General features: G+C 34.5%; 5 protein-coding genes across 6 annotated transcripts; 3 read left to right on the forward strand and 2 right to left on the reverse strand.

Annotated features, from left to right (window-relative positions):
• Positions 1–825: 825 nt before the first annotated feature.
• LOC111494791 (calmodulin-like protein 8) lies at positions 826–1,815 on the reverse strand. The gene is made up of 4 exons (XM_023144783.1): positions 1,700–1,815; positions 1,454–1,611; positions 1,291–1,368; positions 826–1,193 (listed from the first exon to the last, which is right to left on the reverse strand). Exons 1-4 carry the CDS (start codon positions 1,779–1,781, stop codon positions 1,017–1,019), a joined length of 495 nt encoding a protein of 164 aa, XP_023000551.1. The 5' UTR covers positions 1,782–1,815; the 3' UTR covers positions 826–1,016.
• Positions 1,816–3,859: 2,044 nt separating this feature from the next.
• Positions 3,860–7,063, reverse strand: LOC111494737. Its single transcript, XM_023144712.1, has 4 exons — positions 6,387–7,063; positions 5,297–5,961; positions 4,620–4,810; positions 3,860–4,417 (listed from the first exon to the last, which is right to left on the reverse strand). Exons 1-4 carry the CDS (start codon positions 6,913–6,915, stop codon positions 4,042–4,044), a joined length of 1,761 nt encoding a protein of 586 aa, XP_023000480.1. The 5' UTR covers positions 6,916–7,063; the 3' UTR covers positions 3,860–4,041.
• A 1,405-nt stretch (positions 7,064–8,468) lies between these two features.
• On the forward strand, positions 8,469–10,787 carry LOC111494810 (guanine nucleotide-binding protein subunit gamma 2-like). Of its 2 annotated transcripts, none has more exons than XM_023144800.1 (4): positions 8,469–9,056; positions 10,133–10,170; positions 10,286–10,330; positions 10,442–10,787. In XM_023144800.1, the coding sequence occupies exons 1-4, from the start codon at positions 8,925–8,927 to the stop codon at positions 10,524–10,526; spliced, it is 300 nt and encodes a 99-aa protein (XP_023000568.1). In that variant the 5' UTR covers positions 8,469–8,924; the 3' UTR covers positions 10,527–10,787. The 2 variants fall into 2 exon arrangements, with proteins under 2 accessions (XP_023000568.1, XP_023000567.1); XM_023144799.1 differs by having other exon boundaries at positions 8,476–9,056; positions 10,118–10,170.
• Positions 10,788–11,498: 711 nt separating this feature from the next.
• Positions 11,499–15,509, forward strand: LOC111494735 (pyruvate kinase isozyme A, chloroplastic-like). Its single transcript, XM_023144709.1, has 6 exons — positions 11,499–12,275; positions 12,535–12,625; positions 12,785–12,978; positions 13,500–13,621; positions 14,034–14,512; positions 14,887–15,509. The coding sequence occupies exons 1-6, from the start codon at positions 11,670–11,672 to the stop codon at positions 15,186–15,188; spliced, it is 1,794 nt and encodes a 597-aa protein (XP_023000477.1). The 5' UTR covers positions 11,499–11,669; the 3' UTR covers positions 15,189–15,509.
• A 4,280-nt stretch (positions 15,510–19,789) lies between these two features.
• Positions 19,790–21,973, forward strand: LOC111494757. Its single transcript, XM_023144740.1, has 4 exons — positions 19,790–20,051; positions 20,523–20,945; positions 21,031–21,223; positions 21,320–21,973. The coding sequence occupies exons 1-4, from the start codon at positions 20,034–20,036 to the stop codon at positions 21,910–21,912; spliced, it is 1,227 nt and encodes a 408-aa protein (XP_023000508.1). The 5' UTR covers positions 19,790–20,033; the 3' UTR covers positions 21,913–21,973.
• Positions 21,974–23,801: the final 1,828 nt, after the last annotated feature.

Genomic DNA, 23,801 nt, shown 5'->3' on the forward strand with positions numbered 1-23,801 from the left:
GGCAAGAATCAATGCAGGAGCAGGTGAGATCCTGCAGGCATGAGGCACCCAACAGAGAAGTGGGATCTCTATGATGCAAACCATGGCTTCTGGCGTAGAGCGCTTAAACATCCTTCCTTTCTGCCTACTTACAAACCTCAAACATTTCGTGTGAGATCCCACATTTGTTAGAGAGATGAACGAAATATTATTTATAAAGGTGTGAAAAACTCTTTCGAATAGACGCGTTTTAGAACCTTGAAAGAAAGCTCAAAGAGGACAATATCTAGCGGTGGGCTAAAACTGTTATAAATGGTATCATAGCAAAGCACTGGACGGTGTGCTAGTGAGGACGCTTGACTCCTAAGGAGTTCAACGTTTTTGCTAGCACAACACCCATTATTTGTCTCTAAGATCATTTGTAACAGTCTTGATATTGTTCTTTTTTTAGTTTTTCCTTACGGGCTTTCCCTCGTTGTTTTTAAAACACGTCCGCTATGAAGAGGTTTCTATACCCTTATATAAAGAATGTTTCGTTCCCCAATTATGTGAGGAATAAGGAGAATCCTCCTGTTCGATTCATGTGTCCCGATGGCTGGAGCGTATCGGTCGAGTACTACAGCAGCTTGGTTCCGACAAACAATGGGAGTTTCATCTGCTAAAGTATCAGTATATCAGCCCTTGATTTTTTCGTGTTCATATCAAATCAAGAACTCAAAAATCACACCGAATTTAGTAAAAATAGTTTGACAGATTTGGACAAGCTTTCTAGTTCATGTTGAAACAATGATTAGACACAAACCACACAGCCTGCAGCTATTGATCTCAACCAAAAAAGGCTCATTCTGCACATCAATATCATTTCTTTGTATTCAAACCATAATTTCTCATACACTTCCTGAGCTTCCTTATTTCACTAACACAGAGTAATGGAGAAATGAACGAATCAAACAAAGGGCTATTTTGTAAGAGATTAAACTACAAATTATTTGACTCGAACACTTTGATTCTTATGAATCTCATTAAACTAAGCTTGTTTATGGTAGGATTTCTGATTCATCATCAGCTTTTTTCCAATACTCCGTCATCATGTTGACGAATTCATGGTAATCAACTTGCCCATCTCCATCCAAATCAGCATCATTGATCATTTGCTGAATCTCCTCGTATGTTAACCTCTCCCCCAAATTAAGCATCCTAAGAACACTGCTCAGCTGCCAAAAAAAACATGAAATATTTTGATGGGTTTTCTAAAAAACAGGGGAAGAATATGAATTTGATCACAGAAGAACCAGATCTTTGTGTTTTTACCTCGTTTGCTGATATATATCCATCTTGATTTTCGTCGAACAGTTTGAAGGCTTCTTCGAGTTTCTCCTCTGTTTCTTCCTAAAAAACAGGACAGACTCGACTTAGAACAAGAACAAGAAGAAAAAAACTCAAAATCAGGGGACTCGAAAGAAATGAGACAGACCTTGAAGGTTTTGGACATCAAATTTCGGAGCTCCCCGAATTCAATGGTTCCGTTTCCATCAGCATCGACTTCGTTAATCATGTCCTTGAGTTCTTCTTCTGTGAGATTGTAATCGAATTTTTGGATCTCTGTTCTTAGTTCGTCAAGGGTTATGCAACCTGCTTGGTTCGATTCAGAAAAAAACGAGATGAATTGAACTGGATCATGATGTTAGGGGAAAAGAAAGGAAGAAAGAAAGTGACCCACCATCTCCGTTTCTGTCAAATAGATGAAAAACTTCTTGAAGCTGATCCATTTGTTGTCTGGTAAGACCTTCGCCCATCTCCATTAACAAAAGCTTCAGAGATCAACGCAGAGATACAGAGCGAGCGAGAGAGAAAGAGAGAGAAGCCTTGTGTGGGTATTGAAGAACCCCACAACCAGACCCTTAAATACAAAATTTCCCAAAACCCAATTATTAAAATGATTAAAATTTAACAAAATCAAATATAAATTTTAGCTATTTTCTAATATACCACTGGTAGAATTCTAATATTGTGTTAGGACCTATGAGCTATAATTCTAATTTTGTGTCAGAATCTACGAACTAAAGGACAATTTCTATGGTAACTAAGGCGTGTAAAGGTTTCTTTGGGCTAGACCGAGATTCACCCTCGAGTGTAAAGGCACAAGCGAGCTTGACCACAAAAGACCCATCGGTTAAGAAGGGGCGAAAGTCGACCTTAGTGATCTGAGACACCTTTAGGAATAAGTAGTAATTTCAATTATTTTAAGTCTTTCTCAACCATTTTATTTTCATTCGGATATAGTTTCCATTCATTTATATACCATACGTCACAATTCTTATTGTATTTAATAAATAAGTTGATCTTAAATCGATATTATATTTCCGACTAAAATATCAAAATATCAAAAGACCAAATCTATATCTTGTATGCCATTAGAAAAATATTTTATTGACAAATATGTGACCGGGATTATATTGGTAATTTCTCCTTTAAATCAAAATTTTTATTTTCAATGTTTTAGAACAATGATGTTATCAAATTAATATTTTGTAATAATCAATTCCATTGAATTTCAGAGAAATTTCATTCAGTCTCTCATGAAGTATGAAGATTTAAATTACTTTATTTTCTAGATGTTTTTTTTTTTTTTTTGGCAAAGAGAATTAAAAAAATGATCTTTATGCATAAAAAAAAAACACGTTCACGTTCGAATCCCTATCGCTGAACTAGGACTTATATTTTAATACATATGAGTCCGGGTATAAAATTTAGTCTCAATAGACTAAATAAATTTTTGTGAAATGCAATAAAAATATTCAATGATAAAAACAAAATTGTAATAAGAAAAAGGAAAATAGAAGCTTGGTTACCAAGTTTGGTAATTATTAAAAAAAAAGAAATGAGGGGCCAACGCCTTTGAAAATAATAGGCAAGACAAGATGTACTTGAAATAGTACGCGGTTTTCCACCTTCCAATTCTCTCTATTTTCATGTTTGCTTTAACAAGGGATCCATTTTCATTGTTATTTAAACAAAAAAACTAAATTTATAGATTTTGTGTTAAAATATGAGTGTGTGTTTAGGTTAGGTTGTGGTGGAGTCAAAGTTGAAAAAAAGGTACCAAATTTAGTATTCCATGAGTTAGAACATGGCAGGAAATAGGTTTGTGGCTGAAGTTTGAAGTTTGAATTTGAATATTGCTTGAAAATGTCTAAATTTGGAACACTATTGTCCTTGCTTCCTATTTTCTATTGGAATTGAAACCAAACTCTTCCAAGAATCAGAGATAGTGATGCATTTATTGATTCAATCATACGTGATACGCCTTCGAACACAAACAAACACATTGGCTAATTGAAATGTTAGCAAATCCGTACCCTAGTAGCCTATTCTAACGTAGCTAATTCTGGTCCCCCGATGAAATTGCAGCTACTTTGAAAAAATAGGCTATTTAGGCTATGTAAGGGGACGACTTTCCAGAAAGGTTAATGCCCTAAGATTGGACTCATCACTGTACTTTAACCACCCTCTCATTCCAACCCTTCTATTCTTAACCTCTGCCATTTTTTTGGACTTAAAATGGTAAACTAATCATGTCCCAAGTATAGTATACTATTAAGAAAGTGCAAATGCTTCGCCTGGAAACTTGGGAAGAAGTTTCAAGGTTGACCTTGGTTGAGAGTACTTCTTTGAAAATAAGTCGATAGTCACAATCACAACCTGATCAATCTTAGCCATACATAGAGTATAACTAAACTTTGCTTCTAATATGATAATATATGGTTCTAGCTGCATGTCACATCTGGCTTTGAGAAGTAACTACATTTATGACTAATTTCAAGGGCATTGAGCAAGGGTCGGCCTTCTTTTTAAATATTTGCAGCTATCCAAAATCATCTCAGCAAAGAAAGTAAGCTAGTTTATTGTCTCAAGAGGATATCTAATATCACTGCTAGGTTTATTTAAATGTACAATGCAAGGAAAAAGGTAACCATCCTAATTAAGCATTCAATTTATTTCTTCAAAATGAGCTTTACTAAAAGCTTTTATTTCCACTTGGCATCAAGAAAAAAAGACTTACTACGACCTCTCAGATGGTTTCTGAACTTCCCGGAGCTGGACTGAATTGTTGTAGCAGTGATAAAAGCCGAAGTGTGGGAATCTCTCGTACCAGGTTTCCTGCTGGGCATGTGTGTCCCAATGCTCCCCACTGCTACTCTTTCCATACTTATGAACCCAGCCTGAACCATTGTGGCCCTCGCCCCATGTTCGATTCCAACGTTCTCCGTGCTTTCCTTCCCACCATGTTTCTCCCTGTTTGACACCATGACCATTTGGATCGAAGTTTTCATCCCATTTGTCGCCCCACTTTGTCCAACCATCACCTTCACAACGTTCAGCCCATTTATCTGTGTACTTCATGCTGCCCCCTTGTCCATCATACTTTTCACCCCATCTGCAAGAGGAAAGTTACATGCTAAAGCAGATCGAAATAGACAAATTCTTAAGAAGCAAGTATTGCCACCGTATTAAATGTATAAAATCTTGAACAAGGAACCAGAAGATCGAGAATGCATTGTAAAAGGCCAAGTCAAGAGGACAGCAAGAACAATAGTTGATTTACATCACAAACGTTTGAAAGAAAAAAAAAATAATACCTTTCGCACCAGATATGAGCATGACCAGGATCGACATACGTGTTCGGGTCAATTTTACACCATTTATGAGCAGTTTTTTCAGCCTGACCAGAGCCACCATAATATTCCCACCATTTCTCTTGCCATTCAGTGCCGCTTTCATTTTTACCCCACTTGTCTGCAGTTTTTTCTAGGTGCAAAATGCCTTGCTCCTGAAAGAAAGTTGGTTCGGTTAAGGTCATAAAAAACTATGCTTTCTGCAGAGATGGAAATTATGAATCAGGCGTTAGCTACAAGGTGTTTGAGGGATCCACTATAGAGGTGGATCTCCTGTCATTTCCACACATCTAAATATCAGTGAATCCTTTTCAAATATCAAAGAGGAAGACACAAAAGAATCGGTTAGATATCAACTGACACATTGTACATTACACACTAATAAAGGCAATATCCAAAGAGTTATATAACTTCATTTACAAAGGTATCAAACTAGCTTTTGGATGTGCCCTGATCATTAAGCACTTGAAGTTAGTGCTAAAATAAACTATTTTAGCAGTATATTGCAATTAAAATCATCTTTTTTTTCCCTTGGAAATGGACATAAATAGATTATTGAGACATTAACTGCTTGCATATCGCAAATACTTTACAAGGATAATGCAATAGAAGCAAGAAAATCAGTAACAATTCAAACTGACCTGCCGCATAGATTCCCTCCAAGATTCACGCCAAACATTTCCGTACACATCGCGACCCGATTTCTCAGAACCAAGTTCCTTATAGCCAAACTCATCAGCAGCTTCCCAATACTTGTTCTGCCACTCAGTGGCTAGGTCTGCGCTAACTCCTCTGGTTAGTGTCCACTTGCAAATCACTCCATCTGGTCTCTGTTCAACTCCCGTCTCCTTCCACCAACGCGAACCATCCGATTCTATTCCTTCCGCTGATTCCTTATCTATACTAAGTGCCTGTGATGCTTCTGCTGCCTGTACCAAAAACTCCATCCCAACATTTGCACCTTCTTCCATGGAATGTGTCTCAGTACTAGATTCTGATGCTTCTAATTTTTCGACAACCACGGATGATTGAAAGGGTGGTAGAAGAGGTTTGAGTTTGCTTTCAGAGTGTTTGCTCTGAAATGGAATAGAGAGAAAGCCGACCGGTGGCTCTTTCTCCTCGACAAAATTGGATAACATTGGATATGCCTGTGATTCTCCAACTGGTTGCAATTCACTGGAAGTAGTATCATTCCTATCATTATCTGGAGGGGGCGTCCAAGACCAGAAATCTGGACCAGGTGTTCCAGTTTGTGAAGTTTCTAACTCAGGTAGCAGGGTGTTCTCACTTTGAAATTCAGATAGATCTAGATGAATAAAGAACAATAAACAAACAGAAAAAGAAAGAATGAGTATGAGAATCTGAACAACCACATAACCATGAAATTGTTTTTCTGACAAACTGAACCACCATAATACTAGTTCTATATTAATTTCTAGTCATGCTAGTCAACACTGCCATAATTTTCTCCATTAGATTGATTACAGATCTGCATTAATTAATCGATTTTCTGGACTTGAAACTCAGTGAAGTTTTGGCTGATCAAACATGAAAGTTTATTTAGTTGTATTCAAAGTTTCAACTTGAAAGAAAGTCAAATACAGCAGAGAAAAGAGCCAAGAATTTATATAATATGTAACTTGACCTCAACTAATATTATTAAAACTGTAGAGCTTTGTAGTCAACAAAATAGATCAATCCTTCAAGATTCAATCGTTCAATTAATTATACCTTCTTCACGCTCTAGCAGTCCACCGTCATTCCTAAGATTCAAATTTATAGAAAGATCTGAATCACGCGAACTCGACTCTGCCTCTGCCTCTGCCTCTGCAACAAATCCAGTCTCACCGACCAGTGCACGAGCAGCTGCAATGGCAGCAGCAGCTCGATGTATGACCTGCATCCGCTGAATCCGATCCCTTTCCTCTCTCGGCACCTGAAGAATCTTACTAAAATCATCGCTCTTCTTCTCCAGCTGATCAGCAATTGAATCACCGCCATCATAATCGACATTTCCCACAGTATTCTCCACAACTTTCTGAAACTCTATGCCTTTCCTCTGACGATCCACCGCGTTCTTCCACATCCCGAGATACGATTCTCCTCCATCCGAAACCCTAATTCTCAGTCTCCGCGTGCCTATAGCGCGCCGAATCTCAGCCTGAAGTTCCAGAGGGAGAACTAGAAAGTTCTTGCGGTTGAGTAGGGGAAAGTGAGAGGCCACGGTGGCGCGTGGAAAAGCTCCTAACCGGAACGCCATTGAGTCGGAAATGCAATTCTTCAATCCGAGTTGGATTTCAGGTCGTGATTTGATTTGTAGATGCCATTCTTCATCCCCCCCACGATACACCACCTATCCCTCGGGAAATGGAAGAGAGAAAATTTCTTGAAATGGAGATGCCGTTACCCGCCGGTCACTTTTCTTTCAAATAACTGTTTCTTTATTAGCACAGTTTGGACGGTGACACGTTGCGTACTGTCATGCCGGAGGGCTCTTCTTTTTTGGCGTTTTTGCCTACTACCTCCAACTAATTCTAACCGTCCAAAATTTCAAAATTTGTTAAAACTAAAAAAAGAAAAATATAAAACAACCAAATTTTAAATATAATAATTTAACCAATTATATTTAATAAATTTTAAAGATTTAAACTACACCAAGCATTTATATCCACACGATCAAAATTAAATTGGCATGATCAAAAAATTAGATTAATTTTTATTTATTTAAACTTTTAAATAGGACTTTTAGAATGTCAAAAAAAATTTATTCCATTTTTATTTTCTTTTTAAAAGTAAAAAAGAAAAAATGATTCTTGTATATTTAATTTTTTTTTTTTTAGTACATATTAAAGTTCGGTTACATTTTGGTCATTCAAATTTTAAATTTAGCAAATGGTTGCAAAATCTGTTAGAACTATATTGTTTCAATACAAGACGTTCTTATACCCTAGGTTTTTCTGGACCAACTACTACTACTTAAAACCCTAAACTCAGTTTATACGAGCGTCTGTATTTACATTAATAATTGTCAAATTCATATTTGTAGACTTGATATTCATCTTAATACTTAACACGTATCTTTGGATCCCCAATTTTGCTAGTCTTATAGATTCTAACATTCCCCATTATGACCATCTGTCATTGTCTATAAAAACTTGTTGCAAATTTGTCTCTTATTTTTATTAAATTAATAAAATATTTATAAATGTGACATTTTATCTTAAAAATACTTTCTTCAATAATATCTCAAAATATTTTTCCATTATTATTATTATTATTATTATATGAAAATAGTTAATATTTAGTTTTAAAAAAAATACTTAAAATGATTTTAAAAAATACTAAAATATCTGCTTTTCAAACCTTTTATTATTACCTTTTTACTTTAAAAAAAAATTTAAAAATACATTTATTATTAATATTAGTATTTCACATAAAAAAGAATCATAAACTTTTCAAAATAATATTTTCTTTTTAAAAAAAACCTTTCTATCCTGAAGGAGGTTAAAGCTATTTTTTTTAAAGATTTTTATGAGTATTGTTTTTTGAAGTAAATTTTTTTTTTTAAAAGTTCGAAGGATATTAATGAAATTTTTAAGGTTGAAACATATTTTTTTAATAAATTAACCCCTAATAACTCTTAACTAATGAATGAATGGGTGGAGTATCCAATAATCAATGTTGAATATTTTCTTGAGGAGGTAAACCTTATTAATTTTAATTTCATTAATTAATCTTAAATTATATATTTTAAACCATGATAATTTGAACAATTTTAATGATTTGACATTTCCCAAAATACATCCAAAACAAAACACCTGCAAAATCATGTTCAAAATCTTGGAAGAACCCTAATTTTAGCCTCCAATTTCAGTCATCACCGTCACCGTTCCTCTACTGTGCTCTGTACTCCCTCTGTGTGATTAAACAGTCTGTCCTCCACAACCAACCCACAAAGAGACAAACTGGGATTTGTTCTTACACTATGACAAAAAGAAATCTAGCTTTTTCTTCTTCACTGGCATGAAAAGGGCCGAAGCAACGCTTAATAAAACAGCCCACCAAGAGAAGTGACCCTTAGCGGCTGCGAAATTCTCTCTCTTTAGATCCATCGATTACAGCAAAAGGAGGTCATGGAATCGCCATTATCGCTTGTGGGTCTTCTTCATTTTCGCCTCTAATGGCGTTTCTTTGATCTTTATTGCCTGCGAGTGGATTATAGGTTTAGGGTTTGAATTTTTGTTTCTTGTAATTGAGGAGTAGTCGGGTATGTTCGAATCGGCGAGCCCGACAACCCAACGGGTTCTATCATCATCTTCTTCTTCGTCTACTGATACCAGAGGAAAACATAGGATTCAGGCTGAAGTGAAGCGGCTCGAGCTAGAAGCAAGGTTCCTGGAGGTTTGTCCCTTTTGTCTCTTTTGTTTGAGGCTTTTGATCGCGTTTGATTTTGAATGTGTTGTGCTGAATTATTACTTCCCAAATGTTTAGACGTCCATTTCTGAATTGGGAACTTGTGAAATTTGGATTGGAGCTTGAATTGTAATGTGAATTAGCTCTGTTTTGAAGGTGTTCATGTTTACTTTGATTCTGTTCTGATAGTTCTACAGGGGAACTGTCAAAATTTGTGGGTTATATATGTGTCCTTTCTTAGTGGCACTGTGATTTGTGCTCTCAAAATTTCTGAATATGATTCTCAGTTCTAACAGTTAAGTTAAGCAGATTATCTTTGTTCTTAAAGCTGGAAAATTATGGTGGTGAAATTGAGATCAAAGCTAAGAATGTTGTTCCATGTTTTTCCTGTTTGTTCCCCTTCGATGAGCAAATTCTTTTGTTGTAACTGCACAAGTTCAACCAATAATTCTATTTCGACGTGTCTATTAGGGAGAAGTTTCCACACCTTAACGAGAAATGTTTCGTTCCCCTCTCCAACCAATATGGAATCTCACTATCCACTCCAGCCCAACGTTCTCATTGGCATACCACTCTGTGTTTGGCTTCGATACCATTTATAATAGCCTAAGCCACCACTAATCGATATTGTTCTCTTTAGGCTTTCTCTTATGGGTTTTTCCTCAAGTAAAACGCGTCTACTAGGGAGAAGTTTTCACACCCTTATGAGGAATGTTTCGTCTCCCTCCTCAACCAACGTGGATCTCACATTTATATACTCTTAGTTTTCATTTGCAGTGCTCGAGAATCATCACTAAACATAAAAGCTTATCGATAAGGAAATCTAAATGTTATAACACAGATAATCTGCAATGACTACTAACATGCAACAAGAAAGTGAATAACATTCAATATATCGAATCTTAGAAGTCCCGTTAAATCACGACTAGAATCAAAAGTTTTAATTATTAAGCTAAAGTAAAGTTTATTGGGCTTTTTTATTATAGTTCTTAGCATTGATTGGAAGCTGGATTAATTTTTGTAGCATTGTGAACTGAATTCTAATGCAGGAAGAACTGGAACAGGTTGAAAAACTGGAGAAGGCATCAACAAAATGCAAAGAGTAAGCATGATAAAATTTATTAGGGATCTGGTGAATTGAGTATCCATAAACATACCCAAACAAAGTATGAAACTCTCCAATTCATTTGTGAAATTGCTGTTTTTGAACCTGCCAGAATGCTGAGCAATATGGACACAACACCAGACCCACTTCTTCCACAGTAGGATCATCTCTGTTCTTTCTTTTACATTCAAATTCTTTGTTCGTCTTCAACAAAACCGACCTTGAAACTTAATCTTCTTGTTCTGTCTCTGTTCTTGGTTGGTTGCAGAACCCATGGCCCTCTTAATCCGCCATGGGATCGATGGTTCGAAGGTCTGCAAGATTCGAAAGGTTGCCGATGCTGGATGCTGTGAGGCTGTTACGATTTCTCTTTGGATTCATATAGATTGGGAGAACATGACGATGATGACAACGACAACGACGATGACTTCTTGAGCTTAGGTACATTGTGAATAGCTTTTCCAAACCAATGTTGTATTCATTTGAACATACTTTCCATAAAGGTTTTCCCTTTCCCCTTTGCACATTATTTCTTGGGATATCACTATGTAGAAAACATTTAAGCAAATTATCATTTTTATATCCGAGAGGGTTGGGGCCAGCTCGGTTCATTTCGAACATGATTTTTTCAATGTTCTAGTAGGATACGGTTTCGAGTTTATATAATATATATTTGTAACAACTCAAACTCACTGCGAGTAAATATTGTATGCCTTAGCCTGTTAGGTATCATAGTCGGCCTTACGATTTTAAAACGTCATGTCTACTGGGGAGAGGTTTTCATACTTTTTTAAAGAAATACTTTGTTCTCTTTTTCACCTTTTCAGGGGCCAATGTCCTTGTTGAAGCTGAAAATATTGTCCACTCTAGTTCGTTATGTTTCGATCGGTGGTTTGAACTTGTTATAGTATTTTTTTTATTTTATTTTTTTTCTTGTTACAAATGGTACATAATTCAAAATTTATAACTAGTCGGTATAATTGGAGGGTTAATGAGAGCAATTATTGTACTCAGTTAATCTATCAAGGTCAATAACGAGAGAGGGAGCGGAGAAAAATTAATGCGCGGGACTAGGATTATATTTTCCATCTCCCTTTAATCCCGTTCAAATCATGAAATCATGACCCGCGTTAATTTTTATATATAAGTATAAACACATTTATATATATATATATATATATATATATATATATCAAAATTAAGTAACAAAATTAATTTAGTTTATTATATATATTTTCTTGGTTTCATAATTATTGAAATTAAATAAAAACGAAAAAAAAAAGGAAGTATTCATAATAAACCTCATCCAACCCATTCAATTACAGTGCGAAATCTGTAACACGTTTTCCGCCGTCGATCATCCGGCGGCAATTCCGAAGCTATCATCACCAAAATAATTCGTATTCCTTTGGAATCTCCGTTTCTCTCTCTGCTTAAATCACCATCTCCATTTCTCAATTCCCATTTCCTTCTCCAAACTCGAAATTCCCCTCACAATGGCACAGTCTCTGCAACTTTTCACCTCCTCCACCACCCGCTCTCCTTCCATTTCTCTTCCGAAACATTCCCTCTCAAAAACCCCCTCCTCTTCCACCGCCGCCTTCCGCCTCCCTGTCTCCTTCAACAAATTTTCAATTCGAGCCTCTTCCTCTCCGGATCTCAACCCTCTGTCATCAGCTTCCACTTCCCAAGTCTTGGTTTCTGAAAATGGCTCGAGTTCCGGAGGTGGGTTTGTGTCTACTTCTGCTACTACCAGGGAGTTTGTGCCGGCTGTGTCTGATGGCAGCTCGATTGACGTCGATACTGTCACGGAGGCTGAGTTGAAGGAGAATGGCTTCAGGAGTACAAGGAGGACGAAACTTGTGTGTACTATTGGTCCTGTTACTTGCGGATTTGAGCAGCTTGAAGCGCTTGCTGTTGGCGGTATGAATGTTGCGAGGATCAATATGTGCCATGGAACTCGAGAGTGGCATCGGATGGTCATTGAACGCGTGCGCAGGCTCAATGAGGAGAAGGGCTATGCTGTGGCTATTATGATGGATACTGAAGGGAGTGAAATTCATATGGGTGATCTTGGTGGAGCTTCCTCGGCTAAAGCGGAAGTGAGTTCTGTTCTGTTCTTTATCTTTTTCCATCTTATTGAATCACAACCGGTCGAATCTTTGCTTACATGTGTCCTGGATTTAAAAACTTCACTGGGTTTTGTCCGGCTCCCAATTGGAGGACATTGTTAAGTTCTTGATTTAGAAGCAGAAAAACATTTGGATTTCAAATTAGATGGGTCCTTCATCATTAAGCGAGTTGTGTACTTGTGAAAGGGCTTTGAAGGACATGTATAACTGCTTGCTCTGTTCTATGTAGGATGGTGAAATCTGGACATTCAGTGTCAGAGCTTTTGATTCAACACTCCCAGAACGCACCATTAATGTGAACTACGAAGGGTTTGCAGAAGGTTACTGATTCTATCCTTGCTCTAAATTTTGCAGAAGGTCACAATCAACTATACATATAGTATTTGGGCATGCCATATGTGGATTGGATGTCTGTGTTCATTATTATAGTAAATTCCATGGTGTGTTATCAATCTTGAATTGTAATTGATATTGTGTAGATGTGAGAGTTGGTGATGATCTCCTTGTTGATGGTGGAATGGTGAGGTTTGAGGTAATCGAAAAGATTGGTCCTGATGTTAAGTGCCTGTGCACTGACCCGGGATTGTTGTTGCCACGGGCTAATTTGACTTTTTGGAGGGATGGTCATCTCGTACGAGAACGTAACGCCATGCTCCCTACAATTTCTTCTAAGGTAGGTGCCTCTCTTTTCCTTAAACTTCATTTGTTTTAGGGTCACTTTTAAAGAATTAATACAATATAAAATTTATCATAATCTATCAACGTTCGGATCAATGGCATCTTAACATAGTATCAGAGTAGAAGTTCGTGTTCAAATCTCTATAATGTCATTTCCTCCCCAATTAAGATTGATAACTATTTGTTGTGTCTCATGCAAATTTCTAACCCCACAATTGAAGGGCGTTAAAGTATTGGATATAATATAAAATTTACACTTAGTTACTCGTAACTAGATTCAAGTTGAAAGCTAATGTAGAGAGAATTATGATTTGCACCATAAATTTTAGGACATGTTCAATGGGGTCAGCGGTATAATATCGTACCCTAAACTCTTTATGCAACTGAATGATTGCATCTGTATCTGGATCGTAGTCTCATTAGATTTGATGGCTAACCTTTTGTGCAACCTAATGGCGTAGCTTGCCCTGATACAGTGACTTGTTTTCCAGTCTAAGGCAAGTTTTATGAATCCAGGATTGGTTGGATATTGATTTCGGGATTGCTGAAGGTGTTGATTTTCTTGCCATATCATTTGTCAAGTCTGCTGAAGTGATTAAACATCTCAAAAGCTATATTGCTGCACGTTCTCGTGGCAGGTAAGCAGAATTCTGCCAGTTTGCTGATTTAATCTTCTTCTTTACCATTTGGGTTTTGAAGCTGTGGGTGTAATTGTTGGTTCTCACGGTTTTAGGGGGATCAAATATATCTCAACTATGTTTTAGTATATCACTGATTCACAGATCCCACATTAGTTGGAGAGAAGAACGAAATATTTTTTATAAGGGTGTAGAAACCTCTCCTATCAAACGCGTTTTAAAAACCTTAAGGGAAGCCTAAAAGGCTTACCCAAAGAGGACAATATCTGTTAGCGATGGATTTGGGCCGTTACATTAGGTGCAGATGGGGTAGTTGACGACCACATTTTCACTCCAAGTCTGAATTTCATCTCTATCTCTAAAATGATATGTGCGCCTTCGAATTATTTGTGTTCATAAATTTGTTATGCAGTGACATTTCCATCATTGCGAAGATAGAGAGTCTGGACTCGTTGAAGAACTTGGAAGAAATTATTGTAGCATCTGATGGAGCTATGGTAGCCAGAGGAGATTTAGGAGCTCAAATACCTCTGGAACAGGTGCCATCAGTCCAGCAAAAGGTCGTCCAACTATGCAGGCGGTTAAATAAGCCAGTTATCGTTGCCTCTCAGCTGCTCGAGTCGATGATTGAATACCCTACACCTACCAGAGCTGAAGTTGCTGATGTTTCCGAGGCTGTTAGGCAGCGAGCAGATGCTCTAATGCTCTCTGGTGAGTCCGCCATGGGCCAGTTCCCCGAGAAGGCATTGACAGTCTTGAGAAGCGTCAGTCTAAGAATTGAGAAGTGGTGGAGGGATGAGAAACGCCATGAAGCTATGGAACTCCCAGAAGTTGGATCTTCATACTCGGATAGCATCTTAGAAGAGATCTGCAATTCCACTGCCAAAATGGGTAAGCTTTATCATATTCTCCAGCTATGGATCATATACCTATATTATAGTTTAGATCTATGCTTTAGTACTAAGAACTCGAATACTATCTCAAATCATTTTTACAAAAGTGATCGTTATGCTGTTGATATTGAATCACCATGGATTGTTTAGAGGGGGAATCAAATGAGTAGGGTCAGGTGGTTATCTCGAGAGAGTAGTCGAAGTGTATACAAACTGGATCGAACACTCACAGACATAAAAAAAATGCAAGCGTTGAAGATGGTTGGTTGAGTCGGGCCTCGTCATATGCAGATCTTCTTTCCCTCAGTTCTTTATTGTACTTGTCCTGTTGGTTTGGTTATTCCAGTCTAATTGTGAGCTTTGTTTCTGTAGCCAATAATTTGGAGGTGGATGCAATTTTTGTCTACACAAAGACAGGCCACATGGCATCTCTCCTATCCCGATGCAGACCCGATTGCCCGATCTTTGCGTTTACTTCCACGACATCTGTGAGGAGACGTCTTAACTTGCAATGGGGCTTGATACCCTTCCGCTTGAGCTTCTCGGACGACATGGAAAACAACCTCAACAAAACGTTTATGCTGCTTAAAGCCAGAAACTTGATAAAATCAGGTGACCTTGTACTTGCTGTATCAGACATGCTGCAGTCTATTCAAGTAATGAATGTTCCATAAGAAAGAGGGGGTTCTGTAATGTTATTGCTTGCTCTGATGTTTCATTCCCCCAAACTATTTGACTTAATCTAAGCCTCTGGATCTGTTACTTAGCAGCTAGGAAAAGAGATCGACTCGACCCGAGCTTCAGGTTTTTCTCCTTCGACCCTATCTGAAACGTTTAGTTGAACTTTTGAGCATTTTGGTTTATTTCTTCTTATTCTCTGTAGTATTTTTATGGGTATCAGATAAATGTTCTATGAACAAACATGGTCTACGTGCTATTTATGTTACTTTTTAGATATTAATACGTAATATTATGTATTTCGGCGTTTGATTGAATTTTGGAGTTGTGATTAAAAAAAAAAAGTGTTCTTTTTTTAAGTGATTTTTAGTTGATCATTCTTGGTATTAAAAGCTTCTCTTGAGTATTGTATAATCAATAAATGAAATATTATTGAATTTATTTAATAGTTTTTACTTTTTGGTTGTGAATTCTCTCTTCTCGGGGTCGGGGTGAGATAGAATTATATAACCTTGTGTTAGGACCTACGAGCCAAGGAACAGTCTCAGGTAGACAGTTTCTATATAGTGTAGGCCTCCCAAAAGATAACGGAGGCGTGCAAAGGTTTCCTCGGGCTAGACGGAGATTAGCCCTTGGGTGCAAAAGTTAAAAGGGAGATTGACTGCAAATCCACCCATCGAGCAAGGACGAAAGTTGGCCTTAATGATGTGATGGTTTCAAGTGATAGGTCATTGCTCAACGGATAAAAGTTGCTCTAGAGATAACAGATTCGAACTCACATGGAGAAAGTTAATAATAATAATAATTATGGTTGCAAATTTTCAATTTCAGTTCATTTTTCAGTTTTCTCCATTCAAGCCCAAATTTTAAAAGAAAACAAAAACAAAAGGGAGAGACAATTTTGAGTAATAAATAATAAATCTATGTTAATTAAATGAGATAATCCATCGAATTATTTTATATTAAATATTAATTACAATCTGAATAACTTCGTTAATTATTATATTACTTTTAAATTATTTGAGAGAGAAAACGATGTTGGACGTAGCTTTGACAGCCACATGTCAACTGCAGGTTGGCTATGATTTTGAGGTAATTTATATTAATTTATTTAACATTAAAAATACATTACGGTGATTTTATTAATATTAAAATAAGATAATTATATTTATTAAAATATTAAAATAATCTCTTGCTTCCTTCAGATTGATGTGATTTTTATTCATATATTTGGCATCTTATGATTGGCCCACACTGACCTCTTCAAACTTATTTATTATTTTTTAATTAAAAAACGTCTAATATTGCCATTATTAATTTATTTCACTATTAACAGAGCTAAATTTTTTTTTTTCATAAATTCACTGTTATTTAAACAAAAAAAATCACATATATATATATTTCAAAAATTAAAATAAAAATACATTTTATGTGAAATTACATTTTAACCCTTGAAATGAAATCTCAATACATAAACTCCAAAACCACTATTTTCCTTCTCTTAATTGTTTAAATTTAAATTTAAAATAATAATTCCACTATTATTTTCTCTCTTATTATTAAGCTTTTATGTCTTGATCAATCACCCTCTTCTATTTTATTTATTTATTTATTTATAAATAATTAAAAGAAAATGTTACTTGGTTGTCCCACCTATTTTTTTAAAACTACACTATATGTACAAAAGAGTGTAGAGTATGTCTATGCCATAATAATTTGTGTACATTTGGCCCGACCGATACCCCGTAGAGTCAACTATTTTTAACACTTTTTTTCGGTGCTAATTTTGATGCATAATTGTTTATTTTATAAAAAATTAGCACTTATAGCTAAATAAAAAAAAATAGGAGCAATCAGCTAAAAATTGAAGAAATTGAGCAAAGAGAAAAGGGAATGAAGCCTAAAACTCGAGTGAGAGGGCGTTGAAACGCTAGTTAAGATGACATTGAGATGTATTTGTAGTGTCTCACTCAAAACACTAAAAAAAACGATGTTACGTTTTTTCATCATGCCTAGACGCTGCTTACAGCATATAGATACTGTTAATAACATTTCAACGCTGTCACATGATTTATATAAAATAAGATTTGATTACCTATATTATATTATTGAGAGATGATGTAACAATATACTTCGCTATCAATAAATAAACAATATATATATTTTAATAATTTATATTAAGCTAATTGTATTATTAATAAATAAACTCTAAAAAATTGGACGGTTGTTACAATATTTAAATTTCGTATAATTTAGGGTTAATATATATTTACTAAAGTTTAAATTCAAAACCCTAGCATTGAAATCATCACTAATCTCTCTCTTATCTTAAATTGTATATTAATATTTGATTAAGCTTTTTAATTACCATGGATAATTAAGTAGGTTTTCATCAAAATAGGCCTTTTTATAGGGATGAAATATTCAAAACCCTATTTATTTTTCTTATTTTTTTTTTTAAAATTGATTTCTTTTAAAATTATGTTTCATCCTTTTATTATTTAGCATATTTTTCGTGTGTGAGAATTGATCTAACTTAGGTTTTAATCATCAGCCTCTTGTATAGGTCAGGAAAGGATTGGGTGGTTCGAGGATGAAGCCCAATCTGAATAAGGACTTTGATTAGTGGTTTTAATCACAATTTAGTGTCTAAGATTCTTTAATATTATTGGGAAGTCTCTAAATTTATGTGAGCTAAGTTATGATTACTTTGATAACCATAATTATTGGATCAATCAATAATGATTGTTTATTATGCAACGTATTCCGAATCTGTCGAAAAGTTAACATATTAGTAAACATAATGATTGTTTGGGAATGATGAGGTTAAGATATGAATAAATTATTAATTAGAAGCTCACTAATTAAGTTGGCATCGATAATCTTGTCTCCTTTACTCTATTTTTTAAATTTATATTATTTAAAAAAAAAAAAGTCGGACAAGATCCCACATTTATTTGAGAGGAGAGCAAGACATCCATTACAAGAGTGTGAAACCTTCTCTAGCAAATGCATTTTAAAATTCAAGAAACACTTTATTTCTTAGATTCATGAACCCAATTCAATTCAGTGGAATCTTTCATTCACATTTTTTTCCATCAAGAACGTTTTATAAAACTCTTAGACTCCCGAATTTGGAGTATCGTACTTTCACGCAATTCACAGGGTTCAACAAGCAATCGATATTTCACGATCAAGGGTGTAGTACTATTTGTAGCAGCGGTTCTTATATATCGTATTAACAATTGAAAAATAGTCGAAAGAAAAATCTCTATTTGACAGGGTTTCTTCTTATACCTATGAATTTCATTGGACCCAAAAATGGTTCATTCGAAGAATCTTTTGAAAGTAAAAATTTAAATAGGACAATATTTATATCAGACAACCCAATAGAGGAAGGTTGTTACGTTTACCTATTATATATTATATATATATATATATATATATATTTTTTTTAATAAAAAATAATAATAATAATAACAAGGAATCATTGTGGTTATAACTTTTATTAATTTCTTCACTAAAATCAATAAGTAATTGACAGATAATACCAATGGATATTTAAAGACTTTATCTTAACAAAAAAGAACAATTACATTTGAAAAAAAGCTGAATTTTTGTCCCCTTTAATGGAAACCTATTTCATTAGTTTTAATCATAATTTTTTTTTTTAAAAAAAGCAACTTATAACTTTTTGTTTTTATATATAATATAAATAGAAATATAGTTTCAACTTTTATTTAATACTTTTTTCCAATTTTTTTATAATTATTTTCTCATTGTATTTTACTCTCAATCTTTATTGACTAAAATTAAAATTAAGACCAAAAATTTATTAAATAATTTAAAATTTTTCAAAAGCTTTTAAATAAATTTTGTATTTTATCTCAAAAAGTTCTATAAATAAAAGTTTTAATAATATCTCAATTTAAAAAAATATAAAAAAATACCCTTCAACTTTTTAAAAAATAAATGTCTATGATCGATAGAATTATTTAAAAGATACATGAAATTTAACATTATTTTACGTTTATAAAAAAGTTAAAAAAAAATTTATTACTGTCATATGAACAAAAAATCATCTATCAATATCTCATAGATTATCTCCGCATTTTTTATGTTACTTTTGAAAATTAATAATTTTTTTTTAAATTAAGAGTATTAATGAAACACCGTTTAAATTAGAGGTTAATTTTGTATAATATTAAAATGCAAATATGTTTTAAATATTAATATTTGTCAAATATTTTTTAAAATTAAAAGATGGGTAAGAAAAAATTACCATGATTAAAAATTAATAAACAAATTATCTCGTACTGTCATACTTTATTTGGACCTTTCGAGCGATTTACTATTTTACCCCAGTACGGGGGGTCATCAAACAGTCCACTAGAACTAAGGCATTGACGTAAATTCAATATAATTGACTCACAACGAATAAAAAACCGCCACGTTGCATCGGCATAATATCTTCACCCTCCACGTCATCAATTCTTACATTATAAAAATGAAAAATAACACATGCCATGGGGTTATGACGTGGCTAAACAGTCCCAGTCAGCAATCTGAAATTGTTATAAAGAAGTCCAGCCCCTATTTTGTACTCCACAATCCGCCTTTTGAGAATCATAAAAATCCCTGCAAAACTTCTCTATCTTAATCATCATCTTCACCGGCGACGACCATCGGGCCGGTGAAATGAACATTCCAGCGACTGATTCTTCACAATCCGCTCGCACTCTTCGCATCTCCGATCATCGCCGTCATGTATTTCACGAAAAGCTCTGATCCGAAATCCATTTCCTCGTTCGCTTAGTTACGAAGTTATCCGCGCTAGTTCCATGGAATTTCGGGGAAAGGTATCCATCTCTAACATCCTCTTGGTTAAATTTTTGGTATATTCTGACTTCTTAGGTTTTTTTTATTGTCTGTAATTTTGAATTTGAGAAGAGTGTTTGGTGGAGGGGAATGAATTTTGAACTGGAGTATTGTTATCTTGGCTGTAATTTCTCTGATTGTTCATCAATTTTGTGTAATTTATCTGATTTCCAAGTGCGGGATGAATGTATGAAAAGGAAAACTAGAAGCATCGAGTTTGTGTTCATCCTCTTCGATTTTATTCACTTGGAGTCTGAATTTATTATGAATCGGTGCTTATTAATTGATTCTGATAATAGAGCAGAGATGAAGAGCGTCGTAATTACTAATTACTGCATCATAAAGAAAGCCTGAGGGTTTTAGAGTTCAGATTAAGCTTAAAACCCTCGTTTACTTTTTTTATTCCTGTTTTGAAAAAATCTATTCGTACCTTTTCTTCGTTTCGTCTTCAGATGAAGATTCAGCCTATTGATATCGATCCTCCAAATGGAAGGGTTGGCATTCGTAATGATCCAGGCAAGCCGATGCTGAAATCGCGTTTGAGAAAGCTCTTCGATCGGCCGTTTCCGAATGTTCTAAAGAATTCTTCAGCGGAAAAGCCCATAGCGACTGGAGAGGCCGCACAGCTCATCGTCAATAAAGATGGAGTGGGTGAGTTCGAGCCGAGCTCCATCTGTTTGGCTAAAATGATTCAGTGTTTTATAGAGGAGAGCAACGAGAAGCAGTCGTCAGTGGCCACTGCTATGAAAAATGGTCGCAATCGCTGTAATTGCTTCAACGGAAACAGTAATGACAGTTCCGACGATGAGTCCGATGACTTTGGTGAATCTGTAACAATCGGATCATCTGGTGCGGATGTTTCCGATTTACTCAAGGTAAACGCCACTTCGATTATTCTCTGAAAATTAGTACTCTAAGGTCTTGAAACTTAAATTGATCCAAATCGATTTTGGGAATCAGAGTCTGATTCTCTGCGACAGTGTAACCGAGAGAAATCTCTTAGCGGACACCGCAAAGATTGTTGAGAAGAACAATAAAATTCACAAAATGAAGAACGATTTGAGAAAAGTTGTCACGGATGCGCTTACATCTCTCGGTTACGATTCTTCAATCTGTAAATCAAAATGGGACAAATCTCCTTCATATCCTGCAGGTACTCACTCTTCTAAGAACAAAACCAAACCATGAGACAAAAAAAGAAAAAAAAAACTCCAATAGATTCGAATTATACTGAATACTCTTGGTGTAGGGGAATATGAATACATCGATGTGATGGTGGAGGGCGAGAGATTGGTGATAGACATAGATTTCAGATCGGAGTTTGAGATCGCTCGTTCGACTGGTGTGTACAAGGCGATGCTCCAAGTACTTCCGACTATCTTCGTCGGCAAAACGGATCGTCTAGGTCAAATCGTCTCGATCGTATCGGAGGCGGCGAGACAGAGCTTGAAAAAGAAGGGGATGCACTTTCCGCCATGGAGGAAAGCCGAATACATGAGATCCAAATGGCTTTCCTCTCACATCAGATCCAAACCTCCAAATCCATCGCAAAACGAGAACGAAATCACGGACGAGGTCCGAAGCGACAATAGCGAGCAATCCTCGATAGAAACGGATTGCGGAGAATTCGAAATGATTTTCGACGAGGAAACGACGACGACGACATCACCTGAGAGTGATTCGATGAAATCATCGCCTCCGCCGCAGAAATGTTTTAATGGCGGTGAGAAGGCGGCTGTGGCAGTGACGGCCTGGCAACCTCCGGCGATCAAACCGAAGAGTCTCGATAAAGGAGCGAAGATCGTTACTGGATTGACATCGATCCTCAAAGAGAATCCGTAGAAATTTTGTTTATTTTTTTGTATTGAAAATCTAAAATATCATAAACAAAAGAAAAAAAAAAGAAAATAATAATAATTAAGTGGGTAAATATTAAATATGAGGATATATATATATATATATATTTGTGTGTGTGTGTCCTTTTGTTTAGTGGAGGAAAGAAAATATAGGAAAATCCTTCCGTTTTTGGTTGCAAATTTGGATTGCGTCTTTGTAATTTTTTCTTTTTTTGAAAAAAAACATATATATTATTGAATTTTGCAATACTAATAAGAGTTTTTTTTTTTTTTTAAGATGAAAAATAATTTATTAAATAAAATACGAAGTTTGCTACGATTAGACCAAAGTCCAGGCTTTTGTTATACTTGTGGAAATGTCTCGATCATGGCTGTCAGTACCCGTCTTTTGGTGTGCTTCGTCTACGTTCTTTTGGCATCCGCCTGTAAGCTCTCCATTCGACTCTCGTTTTTTTTTAAGTTAAACAATAATTTATTAAATAAAAATACAAAGTTTTGTTAATATTTTTATTACATTTATTTTTAAAATATAGGAGTTTTTTTATAATTGAATGGAAGGGTGAATGCTTCCTAAAAGGGAACAGCAAGGCGACTTAAAAAGCATAATTTTGCCAAAATATTTATACATAATTAATAATTTCTCGTCTGTTGAGAGCTTTCCTTTCCCTTTTTAATTTCGAATTATTTATTTATTTATATTAATTTCTTTTGGAGAAGACAAAAACTGATTTATTTATTTTTTAAAAAACTACTTTTATGAAAAATAATGTTCCAATTAATGTGAACATTTAGAAAAAAAAGTTTCCTTTACCACACTTATTAATTAAACCGAGTAAAATAACATAAACAATAATATTAATAATTGAATTTGGATTTAATTAAAAATTGTGGGAGAAAATCAATATGCATACAATAAATCATTCTATCTAAGAAACCCATTCAACTTCTTGTTATTTTTAAGTAAATATTGATGGGTCCATATAATATTCGGATGATTCCCTCTCTATTTTTTTATTACACATTTTTTTTTTTTTGGTTATTACCCTTTTAAAAATATAATAAAATTATAATATTAGCAATAATCATCGACACAATCAAGACATTTAATTATTTAAAACTTAGGTCATAAAAAGAGGCCGTCACATATTTAAATCCTATTTGAATAATTAATATCTTATCCAATTTGATATCATTTTCATATTTTTTTCCAATTATTTTCAAATAAGTGATTTAGTTGAATAGTTCTCTCCTTTGACTTTAAGTTCAATTGGATTAGAGTTTGATTATAGAGTATCGTCAATTAAAAATCATCTTTTGAAAAAAAAAATCTATTAAAATTTAATTTTGTTGAATATGACGTGTTTCAGTACAATATTATATATTTCAAATATTGGGTAATTTAAATTTATTTAAAGAATTAAAATTTGAGGTTGAATTTCAATATATATTTTGAAAATTTTACATTTTAAAGACTTAAAATTTTATTTTTTTTTTAGAGAAGTTGGTGTAACATCACATGTTTTTAAAGTTCATAAAGTTCAGATCAAGATTAAGAATTTGAATTCGACATTTAATGATCCTTATTTACTAAAAAATAGTTAAAAAAATCCACTGGTTTTAATTAATTTGGATTTTTCTTTTAAGTTTGAAAAGCTTAGTTTTAATAGCTTATTTTTAGATGGTAATAAATCAATTAATGAAAACTAAGTTTATTTATTGAAAGATTTAATAAATAATAATATATTATCCTTATTTGATTTTAAAAAAATAAAATAATGAATGTCTTATTTTCAATATGACCTATATTTATCATTATCAATAAATAAATTTCTCTATCAATAATTCAATTGATAGTAAATAAAAATTAAATGATAA

This window comes from Cucurbita maxima, unplaced genomic scaffold, assembly GCF_002738345.1.
Source record: "Cucurbita maxima cultivar Rimu unplaced genomic scaffold, Cmax_1.0 Cma_Scf00020, whole genome shotgun sequence".
NCBI classification, from domain to species: Eukaryota; Viridiplantae; Streptophyta; class Magnoliopsida; order Cucurbitales; family Cucurbitaceae; genus Cucurbita; species Cucurbita maxima.